General features: G+C 39.0%; 1 protein-coding gene across 20 annotated transcripts in view; it reads right to left on the reverse strand.

Annotated features, from left to right (window-relative positions):
• mctp1a (multiple C2 domains, transmembrane 1a) overlaps positions 1–23327 on the reverse strand; it is a 534415-nt gene that overhangs the window by 270864 nt on the left and 240224 nt on the right. For all 20 annotated transcript variants that reach the window (XR_011342276.1, XM_069891645.1, XM_069891672.1 and 17 more), the window contains one exon: positions 19140–19233. Coding sequence is in view for 19 of the 20 variants with exons in the window: in XM_069891645.1 (XP_069747746.1) it covers positions 19140–19233 (94 nt within the window). In the remaining variant the exon portion in view is untranslated. The remainder of the gene's footprint in view (positions 1–19139; positions 19234–23327) is intronic.

A 23327-nucleotide genomic window follows, 5' to 3' on the forward strand; every position in this document is an offset into this window, starting at 1 on the left:
TTTAATAGCATTGTGTTAACCTCTTTTCCCCTCTATTTTAAAGTGGATTGGTGCAAAATTTGTAAAATTATCAAAATAATATCAAGAGACCTGAGAGTGAGCCTAATTCAGTTTAAGATTCTGCACTGTTTTTATTGGACTCCAGCAAGATTATATAGATTAGGGTTGAAAAATACCCAGAATGCTGGGGCTGTGAGGTGGATAAAGGGGACTTAGTTCATGTGCTTTGGTCTTGTTCCAGAATTCAAGAAGTTTGGATTATGATACATAAGTATATTGATGAAGTTTCAGGTATTCAAATTCCCATTTTGCTCCAGAGACTCTATCTTTGGAGACACACTTGGGATATTCGGGGATTAAAATCTCTCAAAATTGGACACAGACTCGTATAATGGTAGGAAGATAAATTATACTCAGAAGCTGGAAGAATTTTGGGGGGAAGGGGAGCATCATTTCAGGAGTGCGCCCCAGAAATGACCAAGGTGGCAGTGTTTGAATGCATGTCTTATAAACAATTTGATAAATTGAATGTCTATTCACAAAATTGGGGCAAATATCTTGGTTTCCCGGGGGGGGGGGTGGGGAAGTGAAATAGTGGTGGATGCAGTGATTAACCATATTGATGAATGGCAGTTTTTTCTGTAATTAGAGGTCTAAATAGACACATGGTTATTATATTGATTTTTTTTGCTGCCATGTTTGTTTCTATTTTTCATGTTTTGTAACTTATGACTTACTGACTTACATAATTTTTACATTGACTGAAGGTTTTGGGGAAACTTTATAAAAGAACTCAATAAAAATTAAATTAAAAATTTTATTGCAGCACGTTCACCCTCCAGTCTTATGACCCAATTTAAAACTGATAGATACTAACCTCCAATGGACCAATCAAATTATGCTATGCGATACTTATATTGTTATCTGGTTTGACTGCACCAGAAGTATTTTCAAGTCCATTTTGTTCGAGGTACAGGTATTGAACTTCAGGAAGAAATTTTGAATGTTGCATAGATAAGCCACAATTAGATCAGGGCCAGGAAGTCTAAATTATAAATACAGATTGCGTTGGTCCTCTTGATTGTAGCATATAAAATGGTGATCAAATTGAAGACTTTAAGGTGATTAAAGGATCTTATTGAACAGCTATCAAAATGGACAGACCAATACTAAAATTAAGTTGATCAAAGATGGAAGTGTTTTATTCACATAGTGATTGTGGTAAATTAGAATTCTTCACCTTCCTTCCCCCCCACCCACCCTCCACCCCCCCCCCCCCAGAGCTGCTGAAGCTATTCAAAATAGAGATTAATATGTATTTGCAAGTTAAGTTTATTAAAGAAAATTGAGACCCACAATCAGATAAATGAGATTAAGATAAAATTAAGCCATCAAGGAATGGTACAAGCTTGGTTCTGAATCTGAAAATTGAATGACTACTCAATAGCTTAACCTTATGATATTTGTGGGACTTTGATGCATAATGATATTTCTGCTTTTATCCACGAGAACTATAGTTGAACAAAGTCACATTTTGAACTTGAACTTGTGCCTGAATTTTCTTTATATTCAAATAAACATAAATAAAAATCACTCAATATTAATAAAATAGATGATACAAAAAATTCATACTACCTCGTAATTCTGTATGAAAAATATACCCCACTGTTGATATTGTTCTTTACTTAATTAAATTATATAGATTACAATTAATTGCAGATATTTATCAATAGCCTGGGTAACTAAGCTTATTTTACCATATTTACTTTTCATTATCCTGCATTCATCAGATTTGTCTCTGCAAATTTCAACTAGGATAGCTGGGGTTGCCTAGTCCAATTAAGACATTGAGTTCCCTGAAGAGGCAGGAATGAAAATGTTTAACACATTCACTGAAAATTATTTCTGTGATCCATAGCTGTGCAGCGGACTGACACCAAATTTAATACATCAGGCCCAAAGAGGGAAATAAACATCTCAATAGAGTCTGCTATTTTACCAGGACATTCAAGATAGCTGCAATTTATTTGATTACATAGATCAAAGGGGCCTTTTATATGGCTACAAAATACTGCACAACTATTCAGGCCATTTAATTGACACCAGACAAATGTGCTAATTAAGTCAAACAGCTATAGAAATAATTATGTACTTAAAATAAGTTATCCAACATGCAATATGCTTGCAAACAAAACTAGCACAAAAATACTCAAACTGAAAAATAAATGAGACACAATTGAGACAAATGAGAGACAAAAAGATACTTGGGAATGTATTAACAGGACATGCATTGAGATATCAATGGTACTACATGAACACTGAATGCGTTCATTGATATGCTGGACAATGGCCTCTGAAACCTCTTCCCAATATTTTCCTCAAACATATTCCTGAATGTTAAGCCATTTTATTAGCACAAAAAAAGGAACTCATTTAAAGCATGTAAATGTGTGAAAAAAATGAGTTTGTGCATGTGGTTTTCACAAGAAATCTTTCCCAAACAAGTGAAGTTTGCAATGCTGTTTGAAAGTTTTTATTAAGTTCATATTTAATTTATGCTGGAATTGTAATGATCTCTCTCAAAATAATGATATTTATTTAAACATAAAAGTATTTTCAGTTTCAGTTAGTTTTTTTGCAATAAAACCTACCCAAAGCTTTCTTTATATCTATGGTTTCATCACATTAAAAATAAATATCAATTCTAAATGATTTAATATAAAGGTAGGTTTTTATGAAAGATAACTGTGCTAAAAATTTATTGTGGCTTCCCTGCTTATCTGGAACAGACATGGGCTTCAAAACCCAGCATCAGGCAGAATCCTAGATATTGAGCCCAATGCTGACTTTTCATGGTACCAGTAGATATCTGTCCTTGAATTTAATGTGGATGAAATTATACTGTCCCACACTAACCAACATCTGACACCATTTTTGCTCATGGAGGTACTCAGGAGACTACAAATAGGTGGCAACACTAGTGACCTGGGTTTGAATCCAGCACTGTCTGTAAGGTGTTTGTTTTTCTGGCCCTGACCAGCTATCCCTAGGTGCTTCAGTTTCCTCCCACTCTCCAAAAAAATGCATTGGGTTGTAAGTTTATTAGGCAATGCATGTGTCAATGGCTGGAATTGACTCTCTTTGCTTTGGACCTCACTTTGAAAACACGAAGTCCCAGGACAGACCAGTTCCATCTGCTCCCACTTATGCCACCCTCTCTACTGATCAGATTCCACACTAGCAGCCTTTGCTTTGTTAATCACCCACTTCACCCTACATGATTCATCTACCTCCACCTGACCCATTGCCTTTCTGGCATCCGACATATTTCACCTTTGCCAATCCCATGTGACCCCTGTCTCAACCCTCCCAACCACCATGTCTTCTTTATACTTCAATCCTAATTTTCTGTAATCCTTATAAAGAATTTTGGCTTAAAACATTGACCATTCTTTTTCTTCCACTGTTGATGCTTGACCTGCTGAGCTCTTCCAGCAGTTTGGGGTTGGCTACAATTTTGCCCATTATCTTAATCAAGGTGAACAACTAGGAATTGGCTGGAAAGTTACATGGGTTAACTGTGAACTAATCAAGAATATGGTCCTGTCTAAAAGTGGAAGGGTTCCAGAAGGTTTTGAGTATATTACTAGGACAAATCATGAACATAAAGATACAAAAAGATCTGAGAATACTTCTATTTGGAAATATATATGAAGCAGATACAAAATTGAAGTTGGATAAATATAAAAAAAACTCGAGTATAGCAATAGCGACAGCAAATAAATATAGCAATAATGTGGAAAATGGAGAATTTTGTAGCAATAGGTAGATAGGACACTGAGATGAAAAATTGTATACCATTAGAAAAAATTACTTATAGTTCAAGGAATCAGATTAGGAGTCTATAAGATTTGGGGATCATATAGGTATTTTGAGAATAAAAGTCCATCCACATCATCCACTTTACCTGTCCCTCTCAGCTAATAATTAATAATAGTAGGTAAATATAAAATATGATAATAATGATTAATGTATAGATTTAGGTGTTTTTCTTTTTTTTTTGGTGGGGTATGGGGGAGGGGGGTTAGGGAGAAAACAGAAAAATTTAATGTATCATTTTTAATTATTGCTGTTACATGTCATTATTTTTCATTGAGTTAATGTTTGTATTGATGCAAATGATAAATAAAATTTTCTAAAAAGAATATGACAACCAAAGAACTTAAAGTAATGATTTGACTTTTGAACACCTATGCAGGATGTGCGTGCGTGCGCAGAATGCTCCCCCAAAATTTCAAATCCATTATTCAAGCATGAGAACTCTAAATATAAACCATGTCTGGTTTTCAGACATGATACATAACTACATTGAAGCTGGCTACCAAATGACAGAGCACTGATAGCTCTTCACAGGGAACCATTTATTATCCATTACTGTGACTGGGTTTAATACAATCTACTCGCTCAATAAGCTTTCTGAGAGGATATGTCAGACTAGAAATTACTCATTAACCAAAGTAAAATTTGGTGGAAACGTTTGCAAGTCAGGTATCATCTGTGGAAAGAAAAAGAAGTTTAAACATTTTATGTCAAAAAGCCTTCACCAGAATAATCATTGACTTGAAATGCCAACTCTGTTCCTCCTCCCAGAAATGCCTGACTATTGAGTGTTTCCAGCATTATCTGTTTTTGTTTGATTTACAGCATGTTAATTTAAAAAAAAATTTTTTAAGAATTTGAGATATTATGTGACACCAGAACTGATAACTTCATCAGGTTTCCTTCCATACAAGATTATTAGTCTCTGCTCCTGGATTTCCCACTTTAATGTAATGTCCATGCTATCAAAATTCCTAGTAAAATTCTTTTTAGTCCAAAATATTTGCTAACTTGAAGATATATACTTTGTGCAAATAGACAAAAATCTTACTCAAATAAACTGAACAATATAAAGCATTATGGGAAAGTAAGGGAGATAACATCTCTTTTGGTGATAGCCAGCTTTTTAAGCTGATTCAAAGCTCTGAGCTCTTAATGAAAAATGCTACTCTGTACCCAATAACCCTATTCCTTGACATCTCTCTAGTTTCCAATTTAAACAAGTCCCCACGAGCCCTATACTAAAGGGCTTTGTCTCCCTGTCATTGTGAAGAGAGGTAAAGCAGGCTGGAAGTGTGAAATCAAACCCTCATGAGCTGAATGGTTCCCCAGGGAACTTGGGCCTGCTTGGAAGGTCAAAGACATGGGCTAGACCCACTGAAAATGTCTGAGCACTGGCCTGTGACACAGCATGGGAGTTGGAATTGAACACATCTTAATTAAGCAAAATAGACTGCTTTCTAGACCAACTGCCAATCTGAACCCAGTTAAATTTAGTAGCACTACTAATAGCTCTAATGGTTAGCTTTGCATCACTGTTCATCACACTGCAGCCAACGTACATTGTGGAGTATCTGATTTTTGGTGATAAGCTCTCCACATGCAAAGGCCTTTCCCTCAGAGCCTGCTGGTCCATCCATAGGATGAATAGCCCCAGACTAATTTATATAAAATTTCAACCCACTCTTTTTTGTTGAATGATGCTGTAGTTATACTTGATCAATATGTGGGAGTTGTTCAGTGAGGTATTAATAACAGTTAATCCCCTTTTTTACTTGTTCATGATCCCCAGCAATTGAAATGCAATGCTCCACACTGAGCCATTCATAAAGGGAAAAAATATATAGTCCTCTCTCAACATTTTATAAGGAGCTTAATTGAGATGAAACACTGTGGTGGCAATGTGTGAAAGAAAAGAATTCACAGTTTCACTACAAGTAATTTGTTCCCTTAACCCTCTCATTCACAAGAGAACCCCAAGTATTCCTAATTGCTTTTTAATTCGAAAGGGTTAATCTAGTATTCAGTTGTTGCTCAATGACTCTTCACAGCTCGAGAAAATAGTCTGAAGAGGAAAGAGGAATCTTTTGTAATCATTCGAAGATTTATGGCAACACAGCAGATAAACCAACATTCTCAGATGCAAGATAACTTTACCTAGTGATACTCGTGTCCAGAAATGACATTTCATGGTTTCTTGGTAAATTAAACATTTGCTGTTGTACAACATTATCATTCAAATGAATCCATTTTAAAAAAAAGGGACACCAAAACCTGTTGAGCAGTAGTATGGGCATTCTGCACAAAGAATCATGGTTAAATGGGGCCTGTCCACCATTAAGAGCTTGGAACTGCTACAACACTGAGGATCGGAAAAAGAGGAAAAAAAAAATGGCAGCTTAGGCCAAATATAGAAATCTGAAAATGAGAGAAGTCCTACTGGAGTCTGGGAGGCGTCATACAATACTTAAAATAAAGTGATTAGGAGAGTAAAGATGGGGCACAAATAGCAATAATGTTCCAGTTTAAGGAAACCCTGAAACATTTCATAAGCATACTGAGGGTAAGAGGGTAACCCAGGGAAAGAATAAGGGACGTTAGGGACCGTGGTAACCATCTGCACAGAGCTGGTGGGTGTATTCAGGCCATTAAATGAATACTTCTCATCACAAGTTCCTTCATGGCAGGCTAGTCAAAAGGTCAGACTGTATGGGATAAAAGGTGAGTTAACCAAAAGGTTTCAAAATGGAATTATTTATGCCAGCATGGGAGAAAATGATTGTTACTCCGATTGGAAGCCTGTGACCAGTGGCATGCTCCAGGGATCGGTGCTTGATTTACTGTTGTTTCTCATCTATCGCAAAGGTTTGCACGACAATATAGTTTGCGTGGTTTGCAAGTTTGTGGATGACACCAAAATTGGTGTTATGGTAGACAGTGAAAGAACAGGATCTAGATCAACTGGGAAAGAGGATCAAGGAATGGTTGATCAAGTCAAGTTTATTGTCATCTAGGGGGGCCATTCCAAAGGAGGGCATAGTCATAGGTTACTATATATAATTGTTATAAGCCCAGAGGACCCCTAAACCCACTAAGACAAATGGTTACTTAAACAAAAGTTGCTTTTAATTATCTTTAAACATGAAAGCAGAATCACACTTTAACTTATCACTATTGACTTAACTAACCTAACTTAACCCCATTCTAATTCTAAGCATGTGTATGTAAAGTGTGTGTAAGTTCAGAAAAGTTATTTGATTCACAGTCCAATCTCACTTCTCATTCCTACAAGTTCACTGGTTGCAGGCAATTCTTATACTGTGCACAGAATTTAACATTTATGAAGTTCACCAGGCTTTGGTGTTTCAAAGGTAAATGGTTACTGCTCAGGAAGGTTCTTGTAGGGTTTTCAGAGAGAGATTTGTTGTTCCTAGACACAAACTAGTCCTTTCTAATCAGTCAGGTCAGTGTCTTGCTGAAGAAACTTGCCCCATCAGGGTTTTCCAGATGATAACCCCTTTCTTTCATGTCACCACAGAGTTCCTTTTTGTTTCTCTTATTTCAAGTGAAATATTAGGCAGCCAGTCCTCTCTTCTTGTATGGACCACAAGGGCTTTGACCAGGCTGAACTAAGCACTCACAACCCGTGTACAATATGGGGTTTTGCCACAAGCTTTCCAGCTTCTCCTGTTCCAGTCCCAGCTGTTGCTGCTAACTGTAAAACTGCAGAACTGAATTCTCTCTCTCACACAGAGAAAAGCCTGTTTTTCTCTCTCTGCTTGCAAAACCCACATGACCCTCTTAGAACAGCAAACAGCACTCCCAGACAGCCTGCAGCTCTGAATTTATTCTTCTGAGTTCTTTCATCTGTTGCCTTTTTGTAAACAACAATCCATTAGTGAAGTTTCTTGGGCACTTTCCAAAGCTTTTGCAAAGGATCTTGGAGCCAGCCTGTCTAGCTTGAGCACAGCTCCAGTATTTTAAATGAGATCTGTTTTGAAGTGTTTGTACGTTATCTACACTTAAAAAAACCTGCCCCAATTTATCTCCCAAAATCATATCTATAATCTGTCATATATATTACACACACACACACACACACACACACACGTTTGAATTTTTTGTTTTTGCAATACCATTTAGAAACTGAAATATTGATAATTCCTTCCACTCCATAAATGTGGCTCAACACATTAAGTTCCTCCACTAGTTTGTTCTTTGTTCCAGATTCCAGCATCTGTAATCTCATGTGCACATTTTTAACATGCCTGACAACAGAGTCATAAAAATTGCTCTCTGTTTTGAACTCTGCCATGGCAAATGATTGGCAGGAGTTAAGAGGAAAGATTTCAAAATATTTTCAAAACCCCTCAAGAAAATGTAAAATCCACAAAGAGCTTTGGAGATTCCTGGCCAAGTGACCAATCATAATGGAGAAAAAAGCTCTGTGATCTCACTGTCAATGTCAAGTCTGTTGATTGGGAGCACATATATGACTAGCAATGTCCATGGAAAGAGACCATCCCCTACAATACTACCCAGCCACTTATTCTGTCAAGCATTTTCCTGTCCTATTAGGGTTAGGGTTAGGGTTACACAACCATGCCATGGATGGCTCGATATCATAATTTTTCATCAAACCTGTAAAGGAAGAAATAAATAAGAAATCTGACATCACTTCTCTTAGAGGAAATATGTAAAGGAAAAAAATGTGAATTTGAATTTTCTCCAGTTCCAACAAAGAAATTTTAAAGCCAGTACGGTGTAAGATTTCCACCATCAGATAAATTCCATCAAGAAGCTCAAGGACTTAAAGGACCTTGTAGTATAATACTGTACATTTGTGGAGATAATTAGGGAAATAAGCTTAGTTTTTGAACATACCAATAGGGTTAAAGGGAGACTAGGAGCAGCAATCAAGAGTCAGGACTGGTGGGGAGAGAGGTTGGGACCATGAGGGGAAGAATCCATGGATGCCAACATTGTATTTCAGAAATAAAGGTCAGGTTGAGAGTGGGTGCTTGTGTGCGCATTCATTTGGCCTCTCTCTGAAAGAGTTCCCCCAGCAGTAGTAGATAAGCATAACTTTTGTGGCATGCCTTGCTTTATTGGGAGAAACTCCAGTGGTTAACAGACGACCTTCTTGGTAGGATGATTCAGAATAAGATTTATTTTGAAACCAATTCTGTTTCAGAATCATTCAGTTCAGAACCACCCCAGAACATGTTCTCTTTGGAACTAATGCAGGAAATTGGTTGTAAAGTGTGTATATCATTAGGACATCCTGTCCAGAACATGACTCTTTGCTCTTTTTCCCCTTCCATCCTAATTTTTTTTATCACCTTTTCCCTCTTACCATTATCTTGTAATCCCTTGCATTTCTTCCCTTTCTCCCTGTTTCATTCTATTTCCTGATCTAGTACCAGTTAAAAGGAAGTCAAATACCTAAACCACATTCCTGAACTTTGATTGGTGGGAACCTGTTGTGGAGGGGCCTGCTGTAGGTAGTGTTTGTGCTTCAATCTGAAGATTCTTTCCAGTGGGGGATCAAGGTACAGCAAAGTTCAATGTATTTTAGCAATCGATAAAGTCCTGTATGGATTGCAAAATCCTGGCCATTTTTGCTTTCCCTTGTCTAGTTTTGTGGAAATCACAAGAGAAAAAGGAAAGTTCATAGCAATGTTATAAATTTAGACCAACAGCATGATAACAAACCATTTTGACCCATGAGTCCGTGCTGCCCAATTTACACCTAATTAACCTACACTTCTTGTATGTTTCGGATGGTGGAGGGAAACCAGAGTCCCTGGGGAAAACGCATGCAAACACAGAGAGAACATACAAACTCCTTATAGACAGGAGCTTGTACATTTTCCTTGTGTCTGTTATGTCCATTCTTATTCTTATTTTACATATGGGTGATTCCTTTCCTTGCAACAACAAATGATCAAGGGCTGCAGGAGTGTTACATGCATGACTGGGTAGTGGAAAAGTATAGTACAAGAGAATGGTGTCCTTAATGGTGACAAAGATGGTGGGATGGAACGGTTGGCAAAATGATTAGCACAAAGCTTTTACAATGCCAGCGATCAGGGTTCGAATCCCGCACTGTTTGTAAGGAGTTTGTATGTTCTCCCTGTGTCTGTGTGGGTTTTCCCTGGTTTCCTCCCACCTTTCGAAATGAACTAGGAGTAGGTTGTAGGTTAATTGGGTGTAAATTGGGCAGCAGGGACTCATGATCCGAAATGGCCTGTTATCGTGCTGTATGTCTAAATTTAAATTATAAAAAATTCAAGATGTGCTCTGGGCCAGTTGAATATTTATATAGGAACTTAATGACATCAGCAATGAGGGTGAGGAGGGCAGTTGGAAAGAACTGAACTTCAAATAATATGTTTAAGGGAGGAACTATCTGGAAGAGGATTGACACTTGAAAATTCAGCAGACCAGGTAAAACTGATCACCTTTAGCCAATGCTCCATTAGGCCTCAATTTTCTGGTCATGGACTGATTTGGTGTCATTGGCCTGTAAAATCTCAAATGTATAAATAGCAAATTATCAAGTGAGTGAAATGTGATTGCATGGTGTTTGATATTGCTGCACGTCCAGGAATTTTTGTGTGTAAAAAAAATCTACTTGAGAAACTCAGTGGGTGTGTCTTTACTCTGTGTGTAAGTGGGTCATATGCATTGGGGATCCGAATCAAATTTACAGAAGTGCACACAATGGACCTGATTGCCGTAAGCAGTCAGATTTTAGCTAAAATTCAGTCTGAAAGTACACTCTCTCCCTCTCTTTTCAGTATTTTTATTGGTTTTATCAAGTAAATGTTACATAGGTACATAATAAGAGTATGAACAAATCAAATATAATAATAAAAATGGCATTGAGACCTATGTTTGTTACATTGAGAAGAAGTAAAGAGAAAAACCTTTAAAAAACCACTATACTAATTGTCAAACCCCTCCCTTCAGAGGCTACTGGCTAAACAGAAACAGCTCACTACCTAACAGTAAAAAAGGAGGTAACCACTGGGGTCAAAAATCAAAAGGTATCTAATCTGACAAATTTTAAAAATAATTAAGAAAAGAAATAGAAAGTACACTAAAATGTAACATTTCAAATGCATTTCTAGTCTGGAACCTTCGGGAAATTCTAAGGTATATCCAAGCTTATAACTTACTTTTGAAGTGTTCTTGTAATAAAGTTCCAAATGTGTGGTAATAAAGTTCCACAATCAGTGATTAGATAATGACCAGCTAATCTATTTTAGTGACATTGGCAGTAAAGAATTATTGAGAAAACACCGAGAATATGCCCTTCTCCTTTTGATCTATGGCAAGGGCAGGGTTCTGCTGGTTACAAAAAAATGGAATTAAATCTTTGGAAATAGGAGACATTGGATCAGAAGACATGGAACCCCTGTGGATAGAATTAAGAAACTGTAAGGGTAAAAAGACCCTGATGGGAGTTGTATACAGGCTTCCAAACAGTAGCCAAGGATGTGGCATGCAAACTACAGGGGGACATATAGAAGGCATGCAAAAAGGACAATGCTATTATCGTCATGGAGGATTTCAATATATAGGTTGCTGGGACAACCAAGTGATAGGCTCTATCAATAACTCCAAAGCTGTAGAGTGAGGAACGGTAGGGTTTATTATACTTTAGACCACACATGTCAAATTCTGGCCCGCGGGCCAAATTTGGCCCGCGATATAATTATATTTGGCCCGCAAGATCATATTAAATATATATTAGAGTTGGCCCACTGGCCGCCGCGCCAGTATAGCGCATGCACACTGAAGGTGAAAATGAAGACGCCGGAGGTGTGGACGGATCTCAGAGTCCCGAATCCCAGGGATCGGAGCGCCGCACTCAGCCCACCCAGCTCCCGGACACACAGACACGGCTGGAGTTGGGGACCATCTTCGCTGGGTCTGCGCTTCAGCGCCGGACCGAACGTCTCGTTGGCGATGCCTTCCTCCTCGCTCCATTCGCGGCGGACCCTGCCTCCCACTCCTTTTGTTGGAGATGAGTCCAGCGCCGTGAGATCGCAGTTTAATCCCTCTCCAACCATGGGAGGGGGGTGGGAGCAACACGCTCTTCTCAGCCAATTCCTCCACCGCCCCGGACGCCGGTGTTTCAACGGTGGGTTCGGGTGCCTTCGTCAGGCGACTGACCTGTTGGTCCAAGACAAGGGGAGAGCGTACAAACTCCACACAGACAGCACCTGAACTCGGGTGAACGTGGAGCTGCGACCCCACATTCCACATCAGGACTGTGTGTAAGATTGGGAGCAGTGAGATGGAAGCTTATTTTGTTCCTGTGATTTAAGCCTTTCTTGGGGTGGGGGGGGGGGTCCTTCTCTGACCACTTGCCTAACAATTAACCTAATCAGATGTGGAGTTACCACAATACAACAGTTCTCGACCTTTTTCTTTCCACTCGCGTCCCTGTGCCATTGGTGCTCTGTGATTAGTAAGGGATTGCTTAAGGTGGTCTGTGGGTGGGAAGAAAAAGTTTGAAGACCACTGCTTTAATCATCCCTCATTGACTTGTCATGTGCACGGTTTCAGAACGCTAAAGGAAATGGGCCAATGACAATTTTTCTCAAGCAAAATATTTCAGTAACAATTGGGTCTAGAGCAGTGATTCTCACCCTTTCCTTCCCACTCACATCCCACCTTAAGCAATCCCTTACTAATTACAGAGTTCCGATGGCATAGGGCACACATGTCAAACTCTGGCCCGCGACTCACGGTGACGGGGCCGCTGATCCGCCAAGATGCCGCCCTGCAGCGAGAGCCGATGCCCCCGCACTGTCATTGTCTAACCCGATCGCCCGCAATCCCCGCCCTCCCGCACACAGGCCTGAGTAAGTATTATGAACTTTAATCTCAGGATAAAGCGATCTTCCAATAGTTTCATGTCACAGTGATAAATATATTCCTGGTTAAAAATGGTCCTGCACCTGGATACAAGCTCATTAGGCATAAAACTTGAAAAGTGTGTAAATCAAAGGATATCTGTACCAATGGAAAAAGGGCATGGCAAATAACCCTGCTAGAGTTCATGCCCACAATCAGTCACCCATTTGATTGTTTCAGGAATCATGTTATTCTCCCACATTCTCAATAGCCCTCAGATTTTACTATTCGACAGCACACTAGCAACATTTGACAAATCCTCTATAGAGAAATATTATTTATTGAATATTTTATTTCTCATTTGTTAATGCTTCTGGAAAGAGTTTATCCAAAACTATTATTAAACATTTATTTTAATAAGAAAATGTTTAACATTACATATGTTGAAAGAAGAGAAAACATGCAGATGTTGTTGAAAATTTTCAATAAATATTTAGTTCGGCCCATCAACAGTCACATATCCACATCACCACACCAGGTTGGCGCTGGATCCCATGAGAAGAAATTTATCGAATGCCTTTAGGATGACTCTTAGAACAGCATGTGGCTGAGCCGACCAGGGAAATGGCAATTCTGGATTGGGTGTTATGTAATGAACCAGAGTTAATAAGTTAATATTTAGTTACAGTTTCTTAATTCTATCCACAGGGGTTCCATGTCTTCTGATCCAATGTCTCCTATTTCCAAAGATTTAATTCCATTTTTTTGTAACCAGCAGAACCCTGCCCTTGCCATAGATCAAAAGGAGAAGGGCATATTCTCGTGAATTTGAGTTTGACACCCCTGCTTTAGACATAGCTGGCCCGATTCCAAGTGCTCGACTGAGGACAAGGAGAGGAAGGTTGACTTTTATTCCAGGGTCACAAGGGGAGGAGTTCCCAGGGAGCGAGTCACCAGTGGGGGATGGGCAAGGTACCCATCAACAGTCACATATCCACATCACCACACCAGGTTGGTGCTGGATCCCATGAGAAGAAATTTATCGAATGCCTTTAGGATGGCTCTTAGAACAGCATGTGGCTGAGTCAACCAGGGAAATGGCAATTCTGGATTGGGTGTTATGTAATGAACCAGAGTTAATAAGGGGGCTAATGGTAAGGGAGTCCTTAAGAGGCGGTGATCATAATATGATAGAATTCTCCCCACAGTTTGAGACAGAGAATCTAAAATCAGATGTGTCGATATACCAGTGGAATAAAGGGGATTTACAGGGGAGAAAAATTGGCCAAAGATGATTAGAAACTAGCAGGAAGGATAGCAGGGCAGCAATGGCTGGACTTTCTGTGAGAAACAAGTAAATTTCAGGACAGGGATATTCCAAATAAGAAATAACTGAATGGAAATATGTCACAAATGTGGCTAACAAGAGATGTCAAAGCCAAGGTAAAAGCAAAAGAAAGGGCAAAAATTAGAGGGAAGATGGAAGACTGGGAAGCTTTTCAAACCTTGCAGAGGATAACTAAGGCGGCCATTAGAAAGGAAATGATTAATTTGGAGAAGAGGCGAGCAAATAATATCAAAAAGGATACTAAAAGCTTTATTTTTTTGAACTGTATTAAGTTTAAAAAAGAAGTGAGAATGATATAGGACCAGTAGAAAATGATGCTGGAGAAATTCTCATAGGAGACCAGGAGGGTGACAGAGGAAGTGAAGTGAGAAAGATAATTTCTCCATCTCAAACTGCAGGGCAAATTCTATCATATTATCATCACTGCGACCAAGGTATTCCCTTCCCTTCATCCTCCTTATTAAGTCTGGTTCATTGCATCAGATTTCATTGTGGAAGACATTAGCAGAATACCTGATTTTCAAGGGTGTCAGGGAAGAGAGGTAAGTGCAGTCATGATCACCAGAGAGCTGGTGCTTGGGAAGCTGAATGGTCTAAGGGTTGATAACTCTCCTAGACCAGATAAAATGCACCCTAGGGTTAGGCAGTTATAGAGATGGTGGAGGCATTAGTGATGATCTTGCAAGAATCGATATTCTGCCAATCATGGCCAGCAAGATGCTGGCATGGTTCCAGAGGACTGAAAGGCAAACCCCTTCCCACCATTGAGAACATCCACAAGGAATGCTGCCGTCAGAGAGCCGCAGCAATCATCAAGGATTCACACTACCCAGCATATGCTCTGGTTTCACTGCTACCATCAGGAAAGAGGTTTAGGTGTCACAAGACTTGCACCACCAGGTTCAGGAACAGCTGCTAACCCTCCACCATCAGACTCCTCAACAATAAACTCAATCAGTGACTCATTTAAAGATTCTTACATTTGGACTTCATTGTTTGTTTATTTTTCTCTCTGTATTGCTCAGTCAGTTGCTTTTTTAAATCAGATTTCAGATTTATGTCAGAGTACATACATGATATCACATAAAACTCTGAGATACTTTTTCCTGCGGGGCAGGCAGAAATGCATTTATTGGTAGTGCAAAAAAAAACTTTACACAATGTACACATATAAACAAATAAACAAATGATGCACTATATAGACCAGCTGATTAGAGGAGAGGACATATTGGATCCAGTACTGGGTACTGGATGAAACTGGTCAGGTGACAGACTTCTTGGAGATGGAGCCATTTTGGTGATAGTGAGCACAACTCCTTGAGCTTTAGCATAGCCATGGACAAGGATAAAAACAGACAAAATGGTAAAGCGTTTAATTGGGGAAGGGCTGATTATGATGGGATGAGCCAGGAACTAAGGAGAGTAAATTGGGAACAGATGTTCACAGCAGAAAGCACAGATGTGGAAGATGTTTAGGGGTCACTTGCACAGGGTTCTGGATAGATTTGTCCCACTGAAACAGGGAAAAGATGGAAGGAAAAAGGAAAACAGGTGAGTCAGCTTGGAAAGATAAAGAAATAAGCATATATTACGTTTAGGAAGCAAAAATCAGGAAACGTTCTTGAGAATTATATCACAGCCAGGAAGAAAATTAAGAAAGGACTTAAGGGTGCTAGAAGGGGATGAGAAGGCCTTGGCTAGTAGAATTAAAGAAAACCTGAATGTGTTCTCTACATACATGAAGAGCCCATAATGGATAAAGGAGGCAACATATGTCTGGAAGTGGAGTGGGTCCTAAACAAATACCTTGCTTAAGTATTCACTCAAGGAAAGGACCTTAGTCAAGGTGAAAGTCAGAATAGAACAAGCTTATGTGCTGAATCATGTTGAGATTAAGAAAGAAGTGCTAGATCTTCCTCAAAATATTAGGATTGATAAGTCCCCAGGACTGAATGAGATATCCCCCAGGTTTCTATCAAAGGGAAGGAAGAGATTGCTGTGGCATTGGTGATGATCTTTGTGTCTTCCTTGGCACAGGGGAGGTGCCGGATGATTGGAGAATGGCAAATGTGGTTCCTTTGTTTAAAAGAAGGTAATAGGGAGAATCATGGGAATTGCAGACCAGTGATGGGCAATTTACTGAAGAAGATTCTAAGGACAGGATTTACAAGCATTTAGAGAGATGCAATCTTCTCAGGGCTAGTCAGCATGGCTTTGTGAGGTGAAGATTTTGCCTTACGAGCCTAATTAAGTTTTTAAGGAAGTGACAAAAATAATTGATGATGGTATGGCATAGATGTGGTGTATATAGATTTTCGTAAGGCATTGGAAGAAGTCCCCCATAGGCAACTCATTCAGAAAATTATGAGCCATGGAACCTTGGCTGTGTGGATTCAGAATTGATTTTCCTGTAGAACGCAGAGAGTATTAGCTGACGGAACGTATTTGGAGGACAAGTTGATAATAGACTGAGTAAATTCTTGGGTTCACTGGTACTTTCATAGGATTGTGCTAACAACTACACTAATCGTGCTGCTGTAATTTCAAAGAAATTTCCTTGTTCTCTGTCTCCAGCTCAGAAGACAAATTATCGACAGATATCTTCTATAAACCCACCAATTCCCACAGCTACCTTGACTACACCTCTTCCCATCCTGTTCCCTGTAAGGATTCCATTCCGTTCTCTCAATTCCTCCTTCTCTGTCACTTCTGCACCTGGGCTGTGGACTTCTATGCCAGATCAGCAATGATGTCCTCCTTCTTCAAACAATATGGCTTTCCCTCTACCACCATCAACTTGGCACTCATCCGCATATCCTCCATCACCCACACATCTGCCCTGGCCCTCTCCACCCCCACACACAAAGACAGGTTTCCTCTTGTCCTCACCTACCACCCCACCAGCCTCCACATCCAACACATCCTTCGCCATTTCTACCACCCACTATGTGATCCCACCATTAGACATATTCCTCTCTCCTCCCTTCTCCACCTTCTGCAGGATCTGTTCCCTCTGTGGCTCCCTTGTCCACTTCTCCCTCGCCACCAATCATCCCCTTGGGACTTTCCCCTATGACCGTAGGAGATGTTCTACTTCTGCCCATACATCCTCCCTCAGCAGTATTTGGACCCCCAAAATGTTCTTCTAGGTGAAGCAATATTTCATTTGTGAATGTGCAGGGATCATCTACTGCATCTGGTGCTCCCGCTATGGTCACCTCTAAGTCAGAGAGACTGAACGCAGACTGGGAGATCATTTTGTTGACTTAAGCTCTGTCTTCTCCAATAGCATGAATCTCCCAGTGGCCACCCATTTCAATTTTCTATCCCATTCCCTTGCTGACATGTCTGTCCACGGTCTCATGCACTGCCAGACGGAGACCACCTATAAATTGGAAGAAGAACACCTCATTTTCTGACTGGGAACCCTCCAACCAGATGGCATTAATATCAATTTCTCTGTCTTTTGATAACCCCCTCACCCCTACCCCCTTCTTCCCACCCCCGCATGGTCTCTCCATTCCCTGTCTCCTTTCACACAGACATGATAAATTCTACCTAGTCCCTTATCACATCCAATTAATACCTTTTGTTGGTCTGGATTCCTCCCCTATTGTTTGAATTCTGAGACTTTCCGATACATCCGGCTTCTGCCTTTTCTGATTTTTCCTTGAAGAAGGGCTCAGGGCTGAAACGTTGGTAATATATCTGTGTCTCTGATAGATGCTGAAAAGTCTAGCTGAGTTCCTCTAGCATTTCAGTGTTTATACTACAATCACAGTGTCTGCAGCAATGCTCAGTCTTTTCCCAGAGTAGATGGTACCAGAACTAAGGAGTATAGGTTAAAGGTGAGAGGGAAAATATTTAAGAGGAATCTGATACAACCTTTTCACTCAGAGGGTAGTCCATATGTGTAGAGCCGGACATAATAATAACATTCAAAAAACATTTGGAAAGATTTATGAATAGATAGGGCTGAGAATGATATGGATCAAATGCAAGCAAATGGGACTGGTGCAGAATGCTACATTGGTCGGCAATGGCAAGCTGGGCTGAAGGACCCATTCTATTCTGTATGACTCTCTGACCCAATTGCACATTTCCACGGTACAAAGGTACTTCAAAGCCCACCTGAAATTTTGGCTCTATTACATTTGTTGGAGAAATCAGAGTCTTTGTACTGTGATGTTATGCCGGTTACAATTTCAATTTTCAAAATAATATGTAAATATCTATTTATGTTACATTCAAAAGTAACATGCAAGCATTTTGAAAGGGAATTACTCCAATATTTTCCTTCCATATTTCATGTACAAATTTTAAAAACTATGGGCAATTGAATAAGACCTTACAGGAAATTAAGTCATTGAATTTTGCAGCATGGAAACAGGGCCTTTCTCCTAACCTTTCAATGCTGAACACGTTTTCTACCTCAGTTGCCCCATATCCTTCTTAATCTTTCCTATTCATTATCTGGCTAAATGTTTTTTTTAAATGTTATAATTGTACCCACCACTACCACTTCCTGTACCATATACTTACCATCCTCTGTGCAAAAATGGTTCCTGTCAGGTCTTTAATTTTTTTCTCTTCTCACCTCTTCTCTCGAGCTTTAATATCCATATCTTAGGAAAAAGCTGATGACCACGTGCCTTATCTCTGCCCCTCATTATTTTATAAAACTCCATCAGGTTACCCTTCAGGGAGAAATGTTTTACCCTATCCAGCCTCTCCTTATAACTGTTCAGTCCCAGTAACAGCCTCATGAATCTTTTCCACACCCTTTCCAGCCTAATGTCTTTCCTACGGCTAGAACTGCACACAAATGACTGCTTTTTAAATAATTGTTATGACATGAATTTTACAAACTAACTTGTTTTAATTTATAGGCTTACAAGTTAAAACTGCTTTACTACAACTTTAATTTGAATATATAGTACCTTTGTATGATTACTACAAGCTATAGAACATTTATGAGCAAAACCAGAAACAAAATTCTATGATCTTCTCATACCAGCATATGCACAAAGTGGCACCTTACCTGTGACATCAGCCACCATTAATCCTTCAGCCTTGATCACCTTTACCTGGATGAATCCAATATCTCTTAGATTGTGCAAGGATTGTAACCAATGCTGGAAAGTAATACGGTGAACAGTCAGTTTTGTTTTTCTTGTATGAAATACTCTATTATGTTTGCACATTGCTCTTAACATTCTTTCTATGCCACAATGTAGCAAAAGATTAATCATCTTTGTTTTATAGCCAGTTTAAAATGTTTTCAGATATTCCTCAAGCTTTTATGCATGAATTGCTGCAGGAATTTATATTCAAACATAAAACACCATTACAATTCTTGTGGTGTTATTGCTCAATATACATAATGTATAATTTTGGATGATCTTATTAGGTTTGATCTGTTGATTATTTATGGTTCAAATTGATTTAATGCAAGCTATTCTCATAAATGATTTTTATACAGATAAAAGACCAAACAATATTAAACATTGGCAACTGTGTCCTTTATAATTAGTGCTCTGCACCATTTACTTATTTGGAGCATTTTGTCAAAACCACAACCCAGGGGCATTAATTTTTTATGACGTATATAAACTTAAATAGTTCTAGTGTTTGTCATCACAGTTGAACCATATGATACACATAGTAGAATGGTTTTCTCCTATCCCTTTTAATAAGTTGAAAAGTGCTGCTAGGATTTGGCCAAGGGCATATTTCTTCATTTTGTGTGATAGAGTGGCTTCTCTATTCCTTCACTATTAGTCACAAAGTTTAAACCAAAATGCTGAATCAGTTTCTGCTTTAGTGACAAATTTATCAAATTTAAGTTGGAAAACTGAAGTTCCATAAAATGGTCTATAATTTAAAAAGACATAAAACAAGTTCCCTGAATATGTCATGACTTTGAGCTAATTTGGGCCCAAAGATAGTGAAATGAACCAGGGTAATGTAATTAAATTATATCTGATATTTGTAAAGCTAATCACAGCAAATTGACTTTGAAACATACAAGGTGATTATGGGGCAAATCAATGACCATTATCAAATTTCTAAGCTTGTACTGTTGATTCCACTTAAATATTATCTAATTCATTAAGTACTGCAGAAATTCTTATTTAAATTCTTCTGGGTTCCATTAAGGTAAACGAGCAAGACTGAGGCCTAAAGCCATTCCCAATTACAATGTCATTGTGCCATTATTAATGAGACTATTAAACACAACTCAATACTCAATGTTGCAATAAAAAAATGAAAATCTTTAATATTTATCCCTTTATTCTGCACATATAAATAAACATGGAGTAATTCTATCAGTGTTATACTTTTCAGACCTATTTAACATTTTGGACATCCAGGTAAAGAATCGCCATAACATAACATAATAGTTCATTGTTAAATAGAATATCAATCCAAAACTAAAGTGTAAAAAGAATGAATGAGTCCCATAAAAAGAATTTTGTCTTTCAGTGGAGGACATTTATTAGTCTCTGATCCATTTAGCAAAGCTCTTAAATGAAAAGTAAAGTGAAAAAATGTTGTCCAATCAACATGCAGTACACAAAAGTGCAGGTGAAAACTCAGCAGGTCACACAACATCCATAAGAAGTAAAATAAAGAAAACATTCCAGCCCTGAGCCCCTCGTCCAAGCAATGGGCCCAGCATTTGTGGATTTTCTTGTTTAACTTGTCTAGTATTCTTAACATTTTATAATGTTATGTTTAAGCACCCATACTTGGCCAATTGACCTAAACCATGGAATAATAAATGTACTCTGATGTGGAAATATTGTACTCTGTTTTCCTAATTTATTTCCAGGTCAGAAATTTCAATTTTAATAAATAGCAATTCAGGCCTGGCTGCCATTGGATTGTAAATGGAGATTCACCATCCAGTAAGTCTAGGCTCTGTTGCTGGATCCCAGTAACACAATAGAATAATAGTGAATCAATATCAGATGATAAGAGAGCTTCTCAAAATGTGAAACATCACTTAGGTTAATAGAGAAAATCAAAGGGTGGGAGGAAAGAACAAAATAGTATTTAATGAAAAGAGGAATATTAAATGTATTGGAGGCAGCATTTGCAATAATGAGAGAGATCAATTTCAGGCCAGAGAAGGCAGTCATGAAAAGAATTAAGATGGTTGAGAAAGCTTTGAACATTGCACCAACTGAAAAGAGAAAACAGTAATGACAAAATGACACACTTCAAGTTCAAGTTTATTGTCATCCGATTGTACAAGTACGACCAGACATAACAATGCAGACAAACAGACACAGACGACTTACTCAGCACACACAGAAGACTTACAGACAAACAATGCATATGCAGGACAAGCATTTTATTGATACAGATGAATAAATGTTGCTTTGAACAAATGAGTCTCGGATGGTTAGTATGAGCAGCTCTTTTCATTGTTCAGCATTCTCACTGTTCCTCAGCCTGCCAGTGCTGCTTCTGATACTTCGGTATCTCTTTCCTAACGGGAATGGCATAAAAGACGATGTGTGTGAGGTGGTAAGGCTTCACAAATACTTTGTGCGGGCTCTTCAGATAGTGACCCTGGTAGATCATGTTTTTAGGGGGAGGAGGGAGACCCTAGTGATCCTCTCTGCCACTCTTATTGTCCTCCGATCTAATTCTCTCCAGCAGCTGTACAACAGTGTGATGCAGCTGGCCAGGACACACTTGACAGAGCTCCTGTAGAAGGGTGATACGATGGTGTCCAGTAGCCTTGCCCAGTTCAGTCTTCTCAAGAAGTGCTGTTGTACAATAGGTCACATGCTGCTCTCTACACTTTCCACTACTGTGTAGTGGCGGGCAGTCATTCCTCCTGAAGTCCATGATCATCTCCTTGATCTTATCTACATTGAATTCATGTTGTTATTCTCACACCATATCACAAGATTTTCCACCTCTTCTCTGTATTGCGACTGATTGTTATTGCTGATGAGGCCAAATATTGTTGTGTCATTGGCAAACATGAGAACTCTGTTGGAGCTGGATCTGTTGATGTAGTCAATGGTCATTAATGTGAACACGAGTGGGCAGAGCACACAGCCCTGAGGCATTCTGTTACCAAACCAGACAGACTGTGGTCTTTCCGTTAGGAAGTCCAGAATCCAGTTATAGAGTTGGGTGGTGACTCCCAGTGAAGATAGCTTCTCCACCAGCTTTTGGGGAATGATTGTATTAAACACTGAGCTGCTCGATGAACAGCAGCCGGGTGTATGAGGCATTGTTCTCCTGTGTAATGATAATAATGCAGTGATAATTCAGACCACCAGAGGGAGTCAGAGATGAGTTGTTGCAGCTAGGAGCAGATTCAAAATGGATGCTTCCATTAGGTCATGAGGACTGTAGCTAATGAAGTATAGTTGTTATAGAAGAACCATTTATTTATTACAATAAAAGAAACATCACATTGTACCAGGAATGGAATAAACACCAGGAATGTGCAGAGTGAGAATCAGTTAATAGCAGCAGAAAATATGGAGAATATAAAGACTCCTGATGCTGTAAATTGGATGCAAATGATGACCACAAGTGGAGGTTGTTCAAACAACGATTTATACTGTACCTGAAAATCATTGGATTCAATAGCAAATATGATGCACAGTAGATTGCACTGCTACTTACCAGGGTGGGACCCCAAACACTAGAGTTTTTCAACACTTTTGTTTTATGCCGAAGCAGCTGACCAGGGCAAGTTTGACAAGGTTATTGAGATGTTTGATGAACACCAAAGAAAAATGAAACGATCAAGAGGTATGTATTTTGCACACACATGCAGCTGCAGGCAGAGAATTTAAATATTTTCTTAGCAGACTTAAATCTAAAAGCACTAATATGCAATTTTGGATCGCTGCAAGATTCAATGATCTGTGATCAAATTGTCTTTGGAATTATTGATAAGAAAGTGAGAGAGAGGTTGCTGCGAAAGACAGAGCTTACCTTAGCTGGAGCTGTGAAGATTTTCCACACCAGTGAATTAGCTCTGCAGTATGCGAAAAAGTTCAGTGAGAGTGCAAAAGCCAGTGAAAATGAAGACATAGTCATGCCCACAGTGTTTGGATACATACATAAGCAAAACAAGATATAGGAAACAATAACTCAACATGCACCAAAATAATGCCTCGCCAATGGAAAATCTGGAAAGAGCAGAATCATTGTGCCAAGCAATGTTTTTCCAAGGGGAAACAAATCATGC

The sequence above is a fragment of the Narcine bancroftii genome, chromosome 1 (genome assembly GCF_036971445.1).
Source record: "Narcine bancroftii isolate sNarBan1 chromosome 1, sNarBan1.hap1, whole genome shotgun sequence".
Taxonomy (NCBI): domain Eukaryota; kingdom Metazoa; phylum Chordata; class Chondrichthyes; order Torpediniformes; family Narcinidae; genus Narcine; species Narcine bancroftii.